General features: G+C 32.1%; 2 protein-coding genes and 2 pseudogenes across 2 annotated transcripts; 2 read left to right on the top strand and 2 right to left on the bottom strand.

Moving 5' to 3' along the window:
* Positions 1-7: 7 nt before the first annotated feature.
* LOC125591627 lies at positions 8-2,027 on the bottom strand (annotated as a pseudogene).
* An 872-nt stretch (positions 2,028-2,899) lies between these two features.
* LOC106376688 lies at positions 2,900-4,227 on the bottom strand (annotated as a pseudogene).
* Positions 4,228-8,551: 4,324 nt separating this feature from the next.
* On the top strand, positions 8,552-9,105 carry LOC106374760. Its single transcript, XM_013814713.3, has 2 exons — positions 8,552-8,790; positions 8,864-9,105. Exons 1-2 carry the CDS (start codon positions 8,632-8,634, stop codon positions 8,996-8,998), a joined length of 294 nt encoding a protein of 97 aa, XP_013670167.1. The 5' UTR covers positions 8,552-8,631; the 3' UTR covers positions 8,999-9,105.
* Positions 9,106-12,686: 3,581 nt separating this feature from the next.
* On the top strand, positions 12,687-14,124 carry LOC106373674 (transcription factor MYB54-like). Its single transcript, XM_013813816.3, has 2 exons — positions 12,687-13,064; positions 13,174-14,124. Exons 1-2 carry the CDS (start codon positions 12,887-12,889, stop codon positions 13,740-13,742), a joined length of 747 nt encoding a protein of 248 aa, XP_013669270.3. The 5' UTR covers positions 12,687-12,886; the 3' UTR covers positions 13,743-14,124.
* Positions 14,125-15,648: the final 1,524 nt, after the last annotated feature.

The following is a 15,648-nucleotide window of genomic DNA, read 5'->3' as shown; positions in this document are numbered from 1 at the left end:
AAACCAATAAGGAAGAAACATGAATCATAAACCATACTAAATGATATTTTTTTTAACACATAGCTGCAAGAAAGGGGCTCTGATGATTCTCAAAACTATGAAAGACAATCCTAATAATTAGTCATCACCAAACTGATCGGTCTTTAACAGCAATCCCACTGCTTCTTTCTTGCTTCCATAATCGACGGTCCATTTCTCAAATGTACAGTTGACAAAGTCATAGTACCCACCATGGAGTGACAGTGATCCTTTCCGCACTTTCTCTTCTATCCATGGATAACCAAGCAGCCTTTCTAATGAATGGTTTATGGACGTCTGCACTCTTACACACTATGTATTAGTTCATTGATTGATAAACATAAGGTGTGTATATAATTTGCCAAACGGCATGACCTTTTCACAATGTTGACACTGATGATCAAAATGGAGGTTTGAAGCAACTGCTTTTGTGCTCTCCTTTGCCTTTTTCCCCACTATCACCCAGTCATGTATGAAGCTTCTGTTAACAGGAAAATGCAATACAGCGAAGATCAAGAATTAAGAAATGCTTGTTTATTTCAATACAGTGATCAAAAGAAGTGAGTAAAAGAAACCTGGAGTCTCCTTCACCTTCCATGCTCATTAAAGCTTGAATTCCTCCACAGCGGCTATGACCAATGACTAATATGTTCTCCACCTACAAATTTAATAGATCAACCCCCACAACTTCTCAGTGAGACGAAGAATTAAAGCTTTAGGTTTTGAGTGTAAATCAAAAGAACCAAATCTTCAGGAAGCTGATTTCATGAAAGAAACAAATCCTTGAACAGTGGACAATCAACATTGTTAAGATAAAGGGAAGACTTTGTTTCTATATAAAGTTGCTTGACAACAATGGATCCACTAATAAGAACTTGAAACACAGTATCTTAATATAACTGATACTTACTTCAAGAGTATTCACAGAGAACTGGAGAGCAGCTTTTGTTTCAGTAGGTCCAGACTGCAACAGGCAAACACAATCAGATCAAATGTGAAACAGCCTCTATAACAAAACAATGGCGGTCTGAATTAGATTCTGTACCTCATATGAAGGTACTAAATTTGCAATGTTACGAACAGTGAACGCTTCACCAGGTTGAAATCCGAGGACGGCGGAAGGACAAACCCTAGAGTCTGCACAAGCAATCACCAGAAACTGTTGCTTGAAAGTGTTAGCAACAATCCCACACAAGAAGATACCTCAAGCCAATCCATGAACAGTTAAATTTTTTAAAATCTACCTTTGGAGCTTGAGCATCTGCTAGTTTCTTGAAATGTTCTAAGTTATCCCTGTTCATAAGAAGTATATCATCAATAGATGAGCTAACACAAAGCCAACCAATATAAAGAAGTAAACCATCACTTACATGTACTTAAGCTTCTTGAAAGCGAGGAACCGCTGTTTCATGTCGTCGAATACGTCAGTGTTGTTTTCTCCATCAACTATAGCCTCATAAGTGCAGTTATTAGCTTCCTGTGTCAGCCCAGGTGTCTTTCCTGATGCCATCGTTTGAAAGTTTGCAGCTTTTCTACTGCAAACACCACATAACAACATAAAGTTGAGAACTTGAATATTAACAGAACATCTAAACAGAGGTTTTGCCATTTAAAGTCAGAAAATCTCGTAAAATTACCTGAAAAGAGCGGGAATTTTCAATTGGGTTCTCTCAAATTCGTTTACTTTGCCCTTTGAGCGGAAGATCTGAATCAAAATTCGAGAGGATAAACAAAACCCACTATCAAATTACAAGAGAGAGAGAGAAAAGGGAGAGACTTGACACGTACCGTTTGTTGAGTATGGAGAGAAAGGAGAGACGTGGAGGAAGAAGGATCATAGGAGATGGAGAAGTGAGATGCCATTAATGGAAAGTTTGGTATTTCGAATATTGGACAACAAGGGACAAAGCATCTCAAGAGCATTCATCTCTCTTTGAAGTCAAAAAAATTGAAACTTTTTTTCTTCTGAATGCAATTCTCCAACAAAGACGGAGAAACCAAAGTTTTCCTGTCGTGTCACTTGTGGACCCCACAAAGTAAATTTGATCAGTGTTGTAACACGTGGGATATTGGGCCTGGGTCACTTTGTTCGTATATTACCTTTTGGGCTTTCTCAAACCAATGAAAAATATGACCGACAAAAAAATACATTTTATATTTATAGATTTTTTAAAACTAATTTACTATGATACTAATCAGATCTGCAACTTTTATCCGAGATTCGGATTCGATCCGGATCCGATCCGAAAATACGGATATCAGAGAGACCGAATCCAGATCTGGATAGTAAAATGTTGGATCCATCAAAGCCGTATCCGGATCCAGATATTTTAATTTTTTAATCCGGATATCCGGATCCGTAAGTTTTATTAATAAATATTTCAAAATAGTAATATCTATATATAATTAATTTTATTTAATATATTTTCATTTTTATAATAGTATATATAAATTTTATGTAAATTTTGTAATATTATACATAGAAATAATTAAAAACATTATATCTATTTTTATTTTAAAATTATTGTTCATATTTTATATAAATTAATATTATTTTTTATTTATTTTAAAAATTCAAATCCGGATCCAGATATCCGCTGGATATTATAATTTTTAGAAGGATATCTGACATCCATATATCCGATAACCCTAGATCTGGATAAAAATAGTAAAATTATGGATCCGCCGGATATGGATCCGGATCCGAATACCTTGAAATTGTCCGGATACCCAATCCATTCAGGCCTAATACTAATGATAATTGTTCAACATACTAACTTAAATATTTGTGAAGAGAGATATTAATAGATTTTTTTAGTCAAAAGCATTTACTATCTTGATGGATAGTATTATTGATAGAAGTGATAAAAAAGAGAAACAATCAAAACGAAACTTTTGGTGTATCTTATACTTATCAACTTAATCTTACAACCTAGTGAATCTATGGCAAAACAAAAGCTGTGACAACTCTTTACACTTGAGTACAAGAGTAGCAGCTTTACAAACAACAAAATGCACAAAATCATATTCTTCTTTGTATCACCTTAATACATATAATCTATGTGATCATTGATCAACCATCTTGGCTAGCTACAAGAACTTTTAGTATATAAAGCTCCTACTAGGTTACTACTTACCAATGTCAGAGATGGATCTCTTCAAGAAACTTGACCTCTCAACAATAGAAGTTCCAACAACATTGCCTCTCTTCACCTTCTCTTCCCCTCTACCAGCAACAACAACTTCACTTACCCTTAAACCCGACATCGAATCCAACGACACTGATCGTCTCACTCGCTCAGGCGACTTATCTGCTTCACCATCTCTAATATCTATACCAACAAACCCATCAGCTTCTTCCTCATCATCTCTCTCGGTTTCTTCATCGACATCTCCGTTGATACTCACAAGAGTCTCCTCTATATCGTCTCCATCATCATCATTTACAATAGGAGCACGACAAAGAGGACAATTGGTGTGTGATCTAAGCCAAGTATCAATACAAGAAAGATGAAAAGCATGTCTACACTTTGGTAACAATCTGAGCATCTCTTCTTCTTCAAACTCACTTAAACAAACAGAACAATCAGTTCCTTCCACAACACCATCTCTTTTACTATACTTACACACTTTGATCGAACTTATAACCGTTGGATTCAAACCAACGGTTCTGATATGCCAGATCGGATGATCTATAATAACAGGTGATGACGGTCCATCAAAATCCCAAGTCCTAGCTTCCTCTATGCTTCTTGATAACGCTGTTGATCTTCTCCTTCTGTTGTACCACTTGAAACAGAGAACGAGTAAAGTAAGGAGAAACAAAGTTGTGATGATAGAACAAGCCGTGATGATTATTATCTTCTTTATGTTATCATCCAGGCCGTGGTGAATCAGTGGAGGCGGAGTAACGACGATCTTGCAGATGGAAAGACAGTAATTAAGACAAGTGGATGAACAAGATCCTGATTCCCTCAAGTCTTCGATGCAATCCGTCAACGATTCACAGGCCGTGTTGTTTGTCATATCATCCGACAGAGATCTGTGAAGGACGGCCATGATTCTTGCTTCAAGATCATCACCAAGCTAGAGATAGAGAGGAAAAAAAAAGACAACAGATGATAAGAGTCTTCGTCTTTGTTCTGTCTTTTGCTTTCTTTCTTTCGAAACAAGTATGGTCAACTAAAGTAGGTTGATGGTATCTATCATCTTAATTTCACGAGATAACTTGATTTCATTTTATTTAAATTTTTTATTATAAGTACACGTTATATCTAGAAAATATATATAAATTTCAGACTGAAAATAAAGGTCTAATAGTTTAATTATTATTTTTGGTTAAAATACAAGCATATCACACGGCCATAGAAGTGGGTCTCATATTAATATAGTATTGATTAGGTTTGGATGCGCTAGTTTCTTGCTTAATTGCTTTCTCTAGCTCTCAAGGATCAATCCAAATCTGTTATATAAGCATTGACAGAAACAACTGTTTGCATCAATGGTCACAACATGAAGAGACAATCATGCAACATCAACATCAGCTTAATCCATGCTTCCAACATCAACATCAGCTTAAAAATAGTTAAAATTATCTAAAATGCTTCAAATAGCTAAAATCAAATATTTAAAATATTCAAAACACTGGAAAAAACTTAAATACCTACATGTTTTCAGCTCCGGTTCTTGCTCAAAGCTGCCACAAAATACAACATTGTATTCATTTCAAACTAGGTGATTTTTCCGGATATAAATATTTATAAAATAAATATATTATAATAATTTATTGTTATTTATTTTTAATTTTTAATTAATTTATAATTTATATGCATAATTTATATTAATAATATTATATTACTTTAATTAGACATATGATTTTAGATATGTTATATCTAGTCTATTTTGTTATTTTTTATAGTCGATTTAATTATCATTTGAGTATATTAGATTCTATCTATTTCTCTGAATTCAACTATAACATTTTTTTTTTAAAATATATTAAAATTGTGATTAATTTTTAATTTGCATTTACGTTGGTTGTTATCTAAGATATGTAAATATATTTGAAGAAAATTATGTATAACTTAAGATATATTATGCTTAGAATGAAATATAAAATAAAATAAAGTGTCTAACGTAAATTAATATAATGATAATATTCTACAATCTCATGCATATATAAATTTTATAAAACAGTTGGTTAATATTTTAATTTCATTTGTTAATATGTTTTGAGTCATCCTATAATTTACATTTATAAAATAAATTAATATTATAAAATTATATATTCTTATTGTAGTAAAATCTATGATTTTAGATATAAGTTGGATTACTCGAGTCACTCATGTTGTGAGTATATTGAGTTCCATATATTCTTTCAAACTCAAATTGAAGTATAAAATTATTGTGTCTTATGATTATTTTAAAGCCAAATAAATATGTTATAACGTTTGGCTACAATAATATAAATAGTATATCTTGTTTATCAATATATTTTTTATTGAGTGATTAGAATTTTCATAACAAAATTTACTAACACTTCAAATTTTTAATTTTATGAAAAATAGCATATATCAAATTATTTACAATCTTACAAAATATATTTTTCATCCTAAGATAAAAGTAACAAGATGAGCTTATTTTAGTTTAATTGTAGCCAAAAAAATTATGATCAGAAATTGATACAATTCAATATACTAAATTATGAAAAATCAAATCAAACAATTATTAAGATTTAGTGTGTAGTAGTGTTCTGTTGTATGAATTTTCAAAATATTGTATAAAATCTAAATAATTTTATGCATTTGATTTATTGAATGGAAACTGAAATTTATTAAAATGAGAATTCAGATTTGCTTTGGTATTTTGATTATGGTTCTATTAAGTTCCACAAACATAAAAACATATTATTGAAAAGCATATTTAATATTAAGAAAAAATAACTTTAATAATGATAAAATATAATATATCTACCTCATTAAACTATTTTGCAACTATTTTTATTTTAAAATTTTTATTTTAGTTTTTTAATATCTCTTAAAATAAGCAGTAAAAAATTGTGATTGTATTTTAAAATAATATTATATAAGTAAAATATAATTTATCGATATTTTTTGCTGTAATTGAAAGATATAATAGTCAACTAGATTTATGAAAAATAAATAAAACATTTCAATATTACTAATTATAAAATATTTCTAGAAAATTAAGCATATATCAGTTTATGTAACTTAATTATTTTATGTAATCATCTAAGAAAATATATAGATATAAAAATATTTTTATTACTTTGAATTTTTTCGTATTGTTTAAATTATGTTTTAAAAGAAATAATATTTATGTTTCTAATATCAAGATTATCTGTGTAAATTGTTTTTAATGAAATCACATTATATTGAGTTACATATACTCTTTTCGTGACGGGTTAGTATCACGAAATTACCGACGGTGACCTGTTTTACACACAGACTTTTCATGGTCGAGGACAATTGACCAGACCTAATCTGCTGCCAAAGCTGCATTGCGCATAATCGAACGCAATCAATACGAAAAGTTGACGACAGATCTAGACAAAAAACATTACGGTTACTTTAGCAAAAGAGGATACTAGCTTCTGCAGTGCCATATTTAGGTTTCTTCTTGCTGAAACGAACCAAACCCTTCTTTATTGGAAGCTTTTATTGTTAAGGTTAGGGTTACGATTACTTTAGCAAAAGAGGATACTAAACTACATCGATAGATATTATACCAGTTAAGACATTATGATCCGGTTGACTTTACAGTGAACATGTTAAGTAGCTTTGTCTAAAAACCACAACAACTATCTCCAATGTTGAAGGCTTTGCCAACTGAAGAGATTGAGATTTTTTCGTACATGTTTCCATCTGGTATACCATTACTTTCGGCATTTTGCATGTTTATAGTTTGAGGTGTCTTTGGAGATGTTACAAATTTAACATAATTTACTTAATTAACACATGCATGATGAGGTCCGAACCAAGTACGTATTTCAGTGCTGCATTGTGGATTCAAAGTTGAGCACCAGTACAAATTCTGAATGGAATTTTGTAAAAAGGGAAAATTCAAAACTATGATATGCCCTTTTTGGTTGTCTAAACATGAATTTTGAAATCAGGATGGATCATACTATATGGTCTCCACGCTTTTAGATCCACTTCTCTTTGTTGCTGCTTAAGTAAGCTTGTAAATTTCAATTGTTTTAAAAGTTTTGCCAAGCTGTAACTTTATTTCATGGAAATAAAAATATAGATGAGAAACAGAGTAATAAAATGCCTAACACCATCTATACAGAATTCAAATTGGCTACTGCAAATTGCTAATGATGCAAATGAACGTCTCAACTATCTACTTTTTCCTCCAATGAAACACGTTAAAAAAAAGGTGTCAAACGAGAGCGCCGCACTACTAGAGTTTGGTAATCTGTGCTATCAGCAAAGAAGAAAGGATACTCTTGACAAACATAAAATTCATAATAATAGTGATGTTTATAGTAAAGTTAGAGACAGAGCAAAAGGAGACATAACTTGATAATTGGTGTTTGAGCAGGAGGAAGAGGCGGCTCTTCTGGAGTCACTGCTAGGTGAAACAATTTAAAACTTTTCATATGGAGACTTGGTTACTTAGCTTTCGTTGTATGTTCATAAAAATTGCAATTTGCTTGTAAAGCACTCCTCTTATCTTTTTTTTTTTAATTATTATTGAAGAAACTCTTTCTCTCTTTGCAAGTAGTCTTCCTTATCCTTAGTAATGGGATGTTAATTAGTTTGATTGTTGCATGCTTGTTAAATTATTGAAAACATCATTGATTAGATTCAAAATAATAATACGTCCAAAGTGGATGGCCGTCAAAACCTAAGAGCATCCGCAATGGGAATCCTTAAGGGGAAGTCCTTAGGAAAAAAATAATTAAATAATCGGTAGACCCCACGAAAAGTTAAGGATTCAATCCTTAAAATTCCTAAATAAGGACTCTTTCTTAGTGAATCCTTGCACTATTTGCGGGTCCCGACGACATGTGGCGACCCGCAATTGGTTGATATTTATTTTTTTTTATTTAAAAAAGAAAAAATAAATAATAATACTTAAAAAATCAAAATACACTTTTTCTAAGAACTCCCCTTAGAGTAACACCATTGCGGGTGCTCTAATGTCCCTGTAAAATAATATCAACAAAACTTCCACGTACTCATATATTCCAAGAAAATATCTCACTGCGCCGACCAACCGCCACTTAAAACAATATAATAATCAAAAATAAAAATCGTGGGAGAAAGTAGAACTCTCTCGTTTACGTTATCTACAGTCTTCATGCAAATCGAAATTGCATTCCAGTCTTGACTACTGCTCATTACAAAACCGACACGTGCATGGCCGCCACCATTCTTGATATGTAACGTGTCTAAAAACACCGCCTAAACCCGCCACACCATGCCACGTTGCGTGACACAACGTCTTATGTCTTACTTACGTCCCCACATCGTAGTAGTACTATATAAACATGAGATTACATGAATCAAAATATCCACTCTTCTCTTAATATAGTACCAAAACCTGAGATTCAACAGTTTTTTCTTGAAGCTAATTAAGTCTGAAATGGAAGTAGGCAAGAGAATGAAGATGTTACAGAGGAAGTCGTCGATAGAGACAGAGCCCAGGACGTTGCATCTCGATCAAATAGAAAATGCCCGAGAGGAGGCATTGTGTGTGATAAATACAAAGACCTTCCAGGAAGCACTGGATATTTTCACAAAGGTACTCTATTATTTCTTCAAATTTTTGGTCTTTTCTTTGTAAATTATTTTTAATGGAACTGAAAAATATGCAGGAGACGCAAGAGGGCTTAAGGGCTGGTGAGGAGAAAAGAGGAAGATGTTTAGGTTTGAAGGATTATGATGATGAAGATGAGAGATTAATCTTTCTTGATCCTCGTGGTTGGGACATTGCTTCAGCTCCTTTTTAATTAGAAATTTTTTGTTTTGTTTTAGTCTCTTTGTCAGTTTTGATGTAACTCTTCATTTCACCGTGTAAATATGCTACTAAACATAATTAGATCCCCTATAAACACAATCATCTTCTTTGGAATTGCGAAACGAACATCTGCGGTTTGATAGAAGGGAGAAAGATCAATTATAACAATATCTTTTTTAACCATAAGTGAAATACTCTTTGAATGCTGTTAACATCTTGTTGTGATAGAAAATCAACAATGTGTTAAGTTTGATGTAAAAACACAACAGCAACGTAACATCACGTACATATCCATCCCCATGTTCGATGTCTTTAAGAAGGTAAGATCTCAACACGTAACATCCAACCCAATAATTTTTACTATATGTGCAGTGGCGAATCCAAACTGATTCTTATTGGGTGCACACAGTGTAAATTTACCAGTGACAATATGTGCATATATGAAATTAGGCTGAGAAACACACTAATTTTTGAAAATATTATGGGTGGTGCATGTGCACACCTCTCTCCTTACTATCGTCCCTGTATATATGTGCAGGGGTGAATTTTTTTTTTGACATCTGAATTTTATTAGTCAACTGAGTTAAACAATAACTCAGAGAAATATAACAAAGACAAAGCTCCAAAGATATAAAGGAGACAAACCGAAAGCCCAAAGATTAGAGGTGTCAAATGGGCGGGCCGTCCAATGGTTGCCCATATCCATATACAAACGGGCTTAATATGGACAAACCCATTTTTCTCATTAGTTTTCATTGGACAAAATGTGAAAGACCATTAAGAAAATGGTCTTTATTGGTTTTGGGCTTTATGGACGTGGGCTGTCCAATGGTCACAAAACCTAAGGTTTATAAAATTTAAGTTTGTCCGCTAAACTCGTAAAATCGATTTTTTCGCTTAAATTTTAATATCAAATTTTTCCGTCAGAACCAGAAAATCGAGTTTTTCTTCAAAACGCAAAATCAAATTTTCCCGCTAAAACCGGAAAATCGAGTTTTTTTGCCAAAACCGCAAAATCGATTTTTCTCGCCAAAACCGAAATTGTTGTACTTATGAATTTATGTATTATTGTACTTATGAATTTATGGATGAATTTTAATTTTATGAACTTGTATATATAATTGTATGCTTATAAATTAAAATTTTCTTATATGGTCATTATAGAGCCCATGGCAAAACCGAAAAATCGAGTTTCTCTGCCAAAATCAGAAAATCGAGTTTTCCGCCAAAATCGCAAAAATGAGTTTTTTCCGCCAAAACTGAAAAATCGAGTTTTTCCGTCAAAACTGCAAAATCGAGTTTTTCCGCCAAAACTGCAAAATCAATTTTTCCCACCAAAACCGTAATTGTTGTATTTATGAACTTATGTATTGTTATACTTTTGAATTTATGGATGAATTTTAATTTTATGAACTCTTATATATAATTGTATGTTTATAAATTAAAATTTAAAATTTTCTTATATGGTCATTATGGACCCCATGGCAGCCCATAAAAATATGGGTGTTAGTGGGTTTGGTCTTTAATGGACATGGTTCTTAATGGACATGGTCACTTTGCTGTCCACAAACAATAAATGGACAAATGGATATGGGCTAATGGACATGGGCTCGCCCATTTTACAGCTCTACCAAAGATGGGAGACTAAAAGTCAACTAAGACTTACACTACAAACGTACAAGCAAGGTTCAAACAACTCAATGGATAAGCCATGATTCAAAGAGTTCAATCGAATCCACTGTCCAGAACCACTCTCAAGACCACTCCATAAGAACAAAGGTGAAGCCAGAAAAGGACTGAGAAACAATGAGCTCGAGAAGATCCAAACTGCTACCAAGCGAAGTAGGAGACAAAACGAACTCAACCAATCACAATTCTAGCAGAGATGATCACAAGAGTAAGGAAGAACAATGATAGAAACTCCACTACATCACCAAACCGAGAAGACAATGCCAATAAGAAAGCCCAAGCACAAGGATAGGAACCTTGATCTCCGACGGGGAAAAACGCCAACCAAGACCTTCAGCTCTTACACGCGGACACTCGCACACCAGTCCCAGTATCTACAGACTAAATGAGAATATGAATATGGGATAATAGGGAGGTAGAATAAGATTTGTGTTATCTTATTTAGAAAATATGGATAAAACGGTGGTATTAAATATTGATATCAAAACTTGACTGGGCGTGTGTATACTCCCTATCTAACATGTTAGATTTGCTCCTGTAGTTATTTATGTGTGAGTGTGTATGAGTTGGATAGAAACAAAAGAAAAACAGTATAGCCGAGTTTCAAAAGTTTAAACGTATTCTCTCTAGCTACTCTTCAATTTCTAGTAACGACTAAAATGAAATTTTAAATAAATCTTGATATATAAGCTACTAACCTGACAATTTCCAACACATGAGTTTAGACTCGAATACTTCAGTAGCACTAAAATGATGCCATCTAACATGAACATCGCTCTTTTTTTGCTAAAAATTATTAGTATAATTTTGCTTGAAACTCAAAGGTACGTTACTTTTATAATACAACCAATCGAAAATAATAATGATAATACAACCAATGGTAATAGTATTGAATGTCAAAATTTGACTGAATGCATGTACCACAAATCTAACATGCTAGTATATATATATGACCGTGTATATGAGTTGTAGATAAAACAAAAGAAACAATATTGATGAAAGTTTCTAAATTTTAAACTCTCTAACTTTATAAATTTTTAGTAACCAAAATGTAACAAAAATCTTGACTATGGAAGCTAATTTAACAATTTCCAAATGTTATGACACATTGGATTTGGACTCGAATACACCAGTAGCATCAGTATCGGCCCTATTCTAAAGCTAGGGAAGCACCAGCTTTATGGGCATAAAAAATCTTAAAACATACATGTATCCTAGTAGTTTCTTAGTTCGAAGCACAGGAGACACCGATTTTGCTTTAATAATCTAAACTGGACCGGGCCTTGATAACACGACACCATTCAAATATTGAATATCAAAATTTGAGTGGATTGTATGCAGGGGAGGATCCACCTTTTGAGAAGGTGTGGCAAGTGCCACATACTAAATTATAAAAAGCTCCGGTAAAAATACATATAAACGTTGTCAGCTCTAGTGGTTTGAATGACTCAAGAGTGCTCCATGCAACCCAGCTCTAATGGTTTGAATGACTTAAGAGTGCTCCATGCAAATCATGTTCGAATCTCTTGAACTCCTTTTTCTTCAAAGTTTTGTACATTTTATTTTATTTTAGTCACATTTTTATAAAATAAGTCTTCCTTTCTCCTTTGTTTTTTTCTTTTTGCTATCTAATGAAAAATATTTGTTTTCTTCCTTTACTTTAATATTAGTTTTACCTTTTCAACAATATAAATTATTTATTTAAGTTTTAATTTAAAAATTATTTTTTTCTTAAAGTATATGCTTAAAATTCTATAAGTCAAATGTACGTCACAAATGTCATACAACCAATGGTATATAACTTGTGGTTTGTTTTCTTATTCGATTTACAGCTAATTGCACCTTGGAAAATATGAATTAATTCCCTTTTTAGGAATCACAAGAATAGAATGGAATACAACAAAATAAGACATATTTTGGAAAATAACAAGAATGATTAGTTACTATATGCATAAATATTTATTCTAAGCATAGACCAGTGGAAGAAATAAATTTGTTAATAAGAAACATTTTTTTGTTGAAATGACTATAATAAGCATATTACAGTAAAGAAGAGTGTATCTTGTAAAAAGAAGAAAAGTGATTTACCATCTATAACCCTAGGGAAGAGAAGACCAACCCTCTCTCTTTTATTCTTATATATATATTTTCTTTTCTTTGCCTTGATTTTCATCCTTTTATGTAGGTGGAGATGGAGTTAGCAACCACCGAAATGTCTAGAGGAAGCAACAGTTGTGACAATAAGAAAACCGAAGGTCATCGGAAAGGTCTCTGGAAACCTTTCGAAGACGACAAGCTCAAGCAACTCGTGGAACAATATGGTCCCCATAACTGGAACAACATTGGTCAACTTTTGTCTGGAAGAACAGGTATATACATTCATATATAGATCTTTCTCATATATGATACACATATAAAAGAATCGGTTTGTATTAGATCAATGCGTTTTATAGATAATTGAGTGATATGGATTCATAGGGCAAAGCTGTAGACAGAGATGGTGCAATCAACTTGCTCCAAACATCAACAAGGGACCTTTCACTAAGGAGGAAGAAGAGAGGCTTTTGGAAGCTCATCGGATCCATGGCAGTCGTTGGGCCTACATAGCGAAGCTGTTCCCTGGGAGGACTGATAACGCTCTCAAGAACCATTACCGTGTCACCATGAAGAGACGCAAACGTATAGGCTTATCTTCAACGCCCACTTCTCCGTTCAACCAAATTCGGAGCCCTATCTTTCCTCTTCCAAGGCTAAGTCATAACCTATACCCGTTTCAGAGGTATCAGATGCACAACAGTCGCGGTCCCTGGCCTTACACTTCTGCTTCAGCGCCTAGGAGTGATCAATTTGGATCTTCATGGATCTCGAATGCACAACAAGAAACTGATCTTTATAGGAGAAAGTCGAACGAGTTGGTGGATCATCAGGCAGCTTCACCAGATCATGAGAAGAACTCATCAGGAGAAGATGGAACATCCATGATAGATCATGGTGAAAAGAGAGATGTTCCTTTCTTTGATTTTCTTGGAGTTGGATTAGATTCTTAGATATAATAATCACAACTCAGTGATTGTAAGCGTATCTATCATTAGGGTTATGTATTATATTCAGCATTTTGCTTCCTGAAAACCTTTTATGGATCTAATTCTATCAATCTCTTGTTTTCTATCCTTTCATATATATATTATTTAAGTGTATACATATATGTATCTATGTATTTGTATCACATGCACTTGAATTGGTACATACGAATACATATATGTGTCCGCGTCTTTATCGTCAGTTTGATACATGGTCTGATGTTTCGTACAGACACATGTAACAAATCTGTACTTTTGATTTATATGGCGTCCTGATTGATACACAAGGAGATGCAAGTCTACTAAGTGTAGATGATAGATAATCATTGTGTAATCATAACCAAATTTGGTGTTATTGTCGTATTATCGTTTTTTATTTGTGAAAAGTCACATTAGGGTTTTTATTGTTCTTTCCAAGGGTTTGATCAATAGGAAGAAAGAAGTCAATTCAAATGAATAATTCGAACTCCACTGCGGAATTTAATGCCCATAGACAACGGGCGTGACTGGTAACCATCGTAGGAACAATAGGAACGGATAAGAAATGAATGAGTATGAATAAAATTTTAGGAATGATGATTCCTTATCAAAATTAATGAGGAATAAATTTGTTATATAATTCTCTACGAACAAAAGAATAAAGAGGAATGAAAAGGAAAACCCATTAATCATGAATGGTAAAACGTTAAAAGAATATTAAGGAATATAGTATTCCTCCTCGTTCTCTTGGTCACTAGTCACACCCAACAATTGATTAAACAGAGTGATGAAGCAAAACAAAAGAGATAAATAAAAACCCATAATAGCAATTACACAATCACATTCTCTCTATATCAAAAAAAACATAAAATAACATTTTAGAATTAGTCACAATTTGTGATGTAAGCAGTTTTACATGTTTCCACATAGACAATGAGTTAAAAAAATGTATCTCACATATATCTTAGTCTGAATCTATTTCTTTTTATGGATCAAATAAACAAAAAAATGTGTAAAAGAAACATTAAAACTCTTAACTAATCTATACTATTATTTGTAAATGAAATTTTGCAATATAATCTCTAACGTTAGAAGTTGGAGCGTTAAAGTCGTTGATATCTTTAATATACAGTTAAATATATTTGTTCGAAGAAATTATTTGTTATAAAAGACTTAATATTAATATCAAATATTTTTTTTAAAAAAAATTGTTAGATTAGATAATTGATTTTAATATAATAAAATAGCCAAAAATAGATATATATTAAAGTAAAAAAGATAATGTATATATATATATTGTGTTGTTATCCAAAAATAATAGCTTTCACTTATAAAATTTCTAAAAATTAAGAAAAAGAAAGATGCATAATTAAATATTAATCATTTAAAATGAATTTGATATAATCGAAAAGATAATATTGAATTATTTAATTTTTTATTTATTATTAATGAAAGTAGTATATAAAGAGATTTTAAACATATTTGTAATTTGATGTTCGGTTTCAAATTTTTTAGAATATAAAATTATCATGATGCTCTTTTAATTAGTAATGCATATATAATATTTGCAAAATGATGAAACACTTAATTCCCCCTAAATCATAAACAACATCTTGCCACTAGACCAGATCAATAAAAATAATTGCTCTACCTGTTATCCACACCATTAACAATTAATGAAAAACACTTATTCATGGTATTTATGAAATTTACTATGTTTCAAATTTTTATATAATAAATGTAAATATAAATATCTAACTAATATGTTTTATGGTATCCTAAATAGATTGTTACGTTTATTGGTGCCAAAAAAAACAATAGATCGTTTCTGAATAATTATGTTTTTTTAGTAAATAAAAAAAATGTAGACATCAACAAGATAAACTTTAAGGTG

Source organism: Brassica napus, chromosome A3, assembly GCF_020379485.1.
Source record: "Brassica napus cultivar Da-Ae chromosome A3, Da-Ae, whole genome shotgun sequence".
In the NCBI taxonomy this organism is placed as follows: Eukaryota; Viridiplantae; Streptophyta; class Magnoliopsida; order Brassicales; family Brassicaceae; genus Brassica; species Brassica napus.
This window is presented reverse-complemented; position numbering and strand designations above follow the sequence as displayed.

Coding starts and splice junctions, on each gene's coding strand:
- LOC106373674 (XM_013813816.3), top strand. CDS start 12,887: ATGGAGTTAGCAACCACCGAAATGTCTAGAGGAAGCAACAGTTGTGAC. Junction 13,065..13,173: donor ACTTTTGTCTGGAAGAACAG/GTATATACATTC, acceptor ATGGATTCATAG/GGCAAAGCTGTAGACAGAGA.
- LOC106374760 (XM_013814713.3), top strand. CDS start 8,632: ATGGAAGTAGGCAAGAGAATGAAGATGTTACAGAGGAAGTCGTCGATA. Junction 8,791..8,863: donor CACTGGATATTTTCACAAAG/GTACTCTATTAT, acceptor AAAAATATGCAG/GAGACGCAAGAGGGCTTAAG.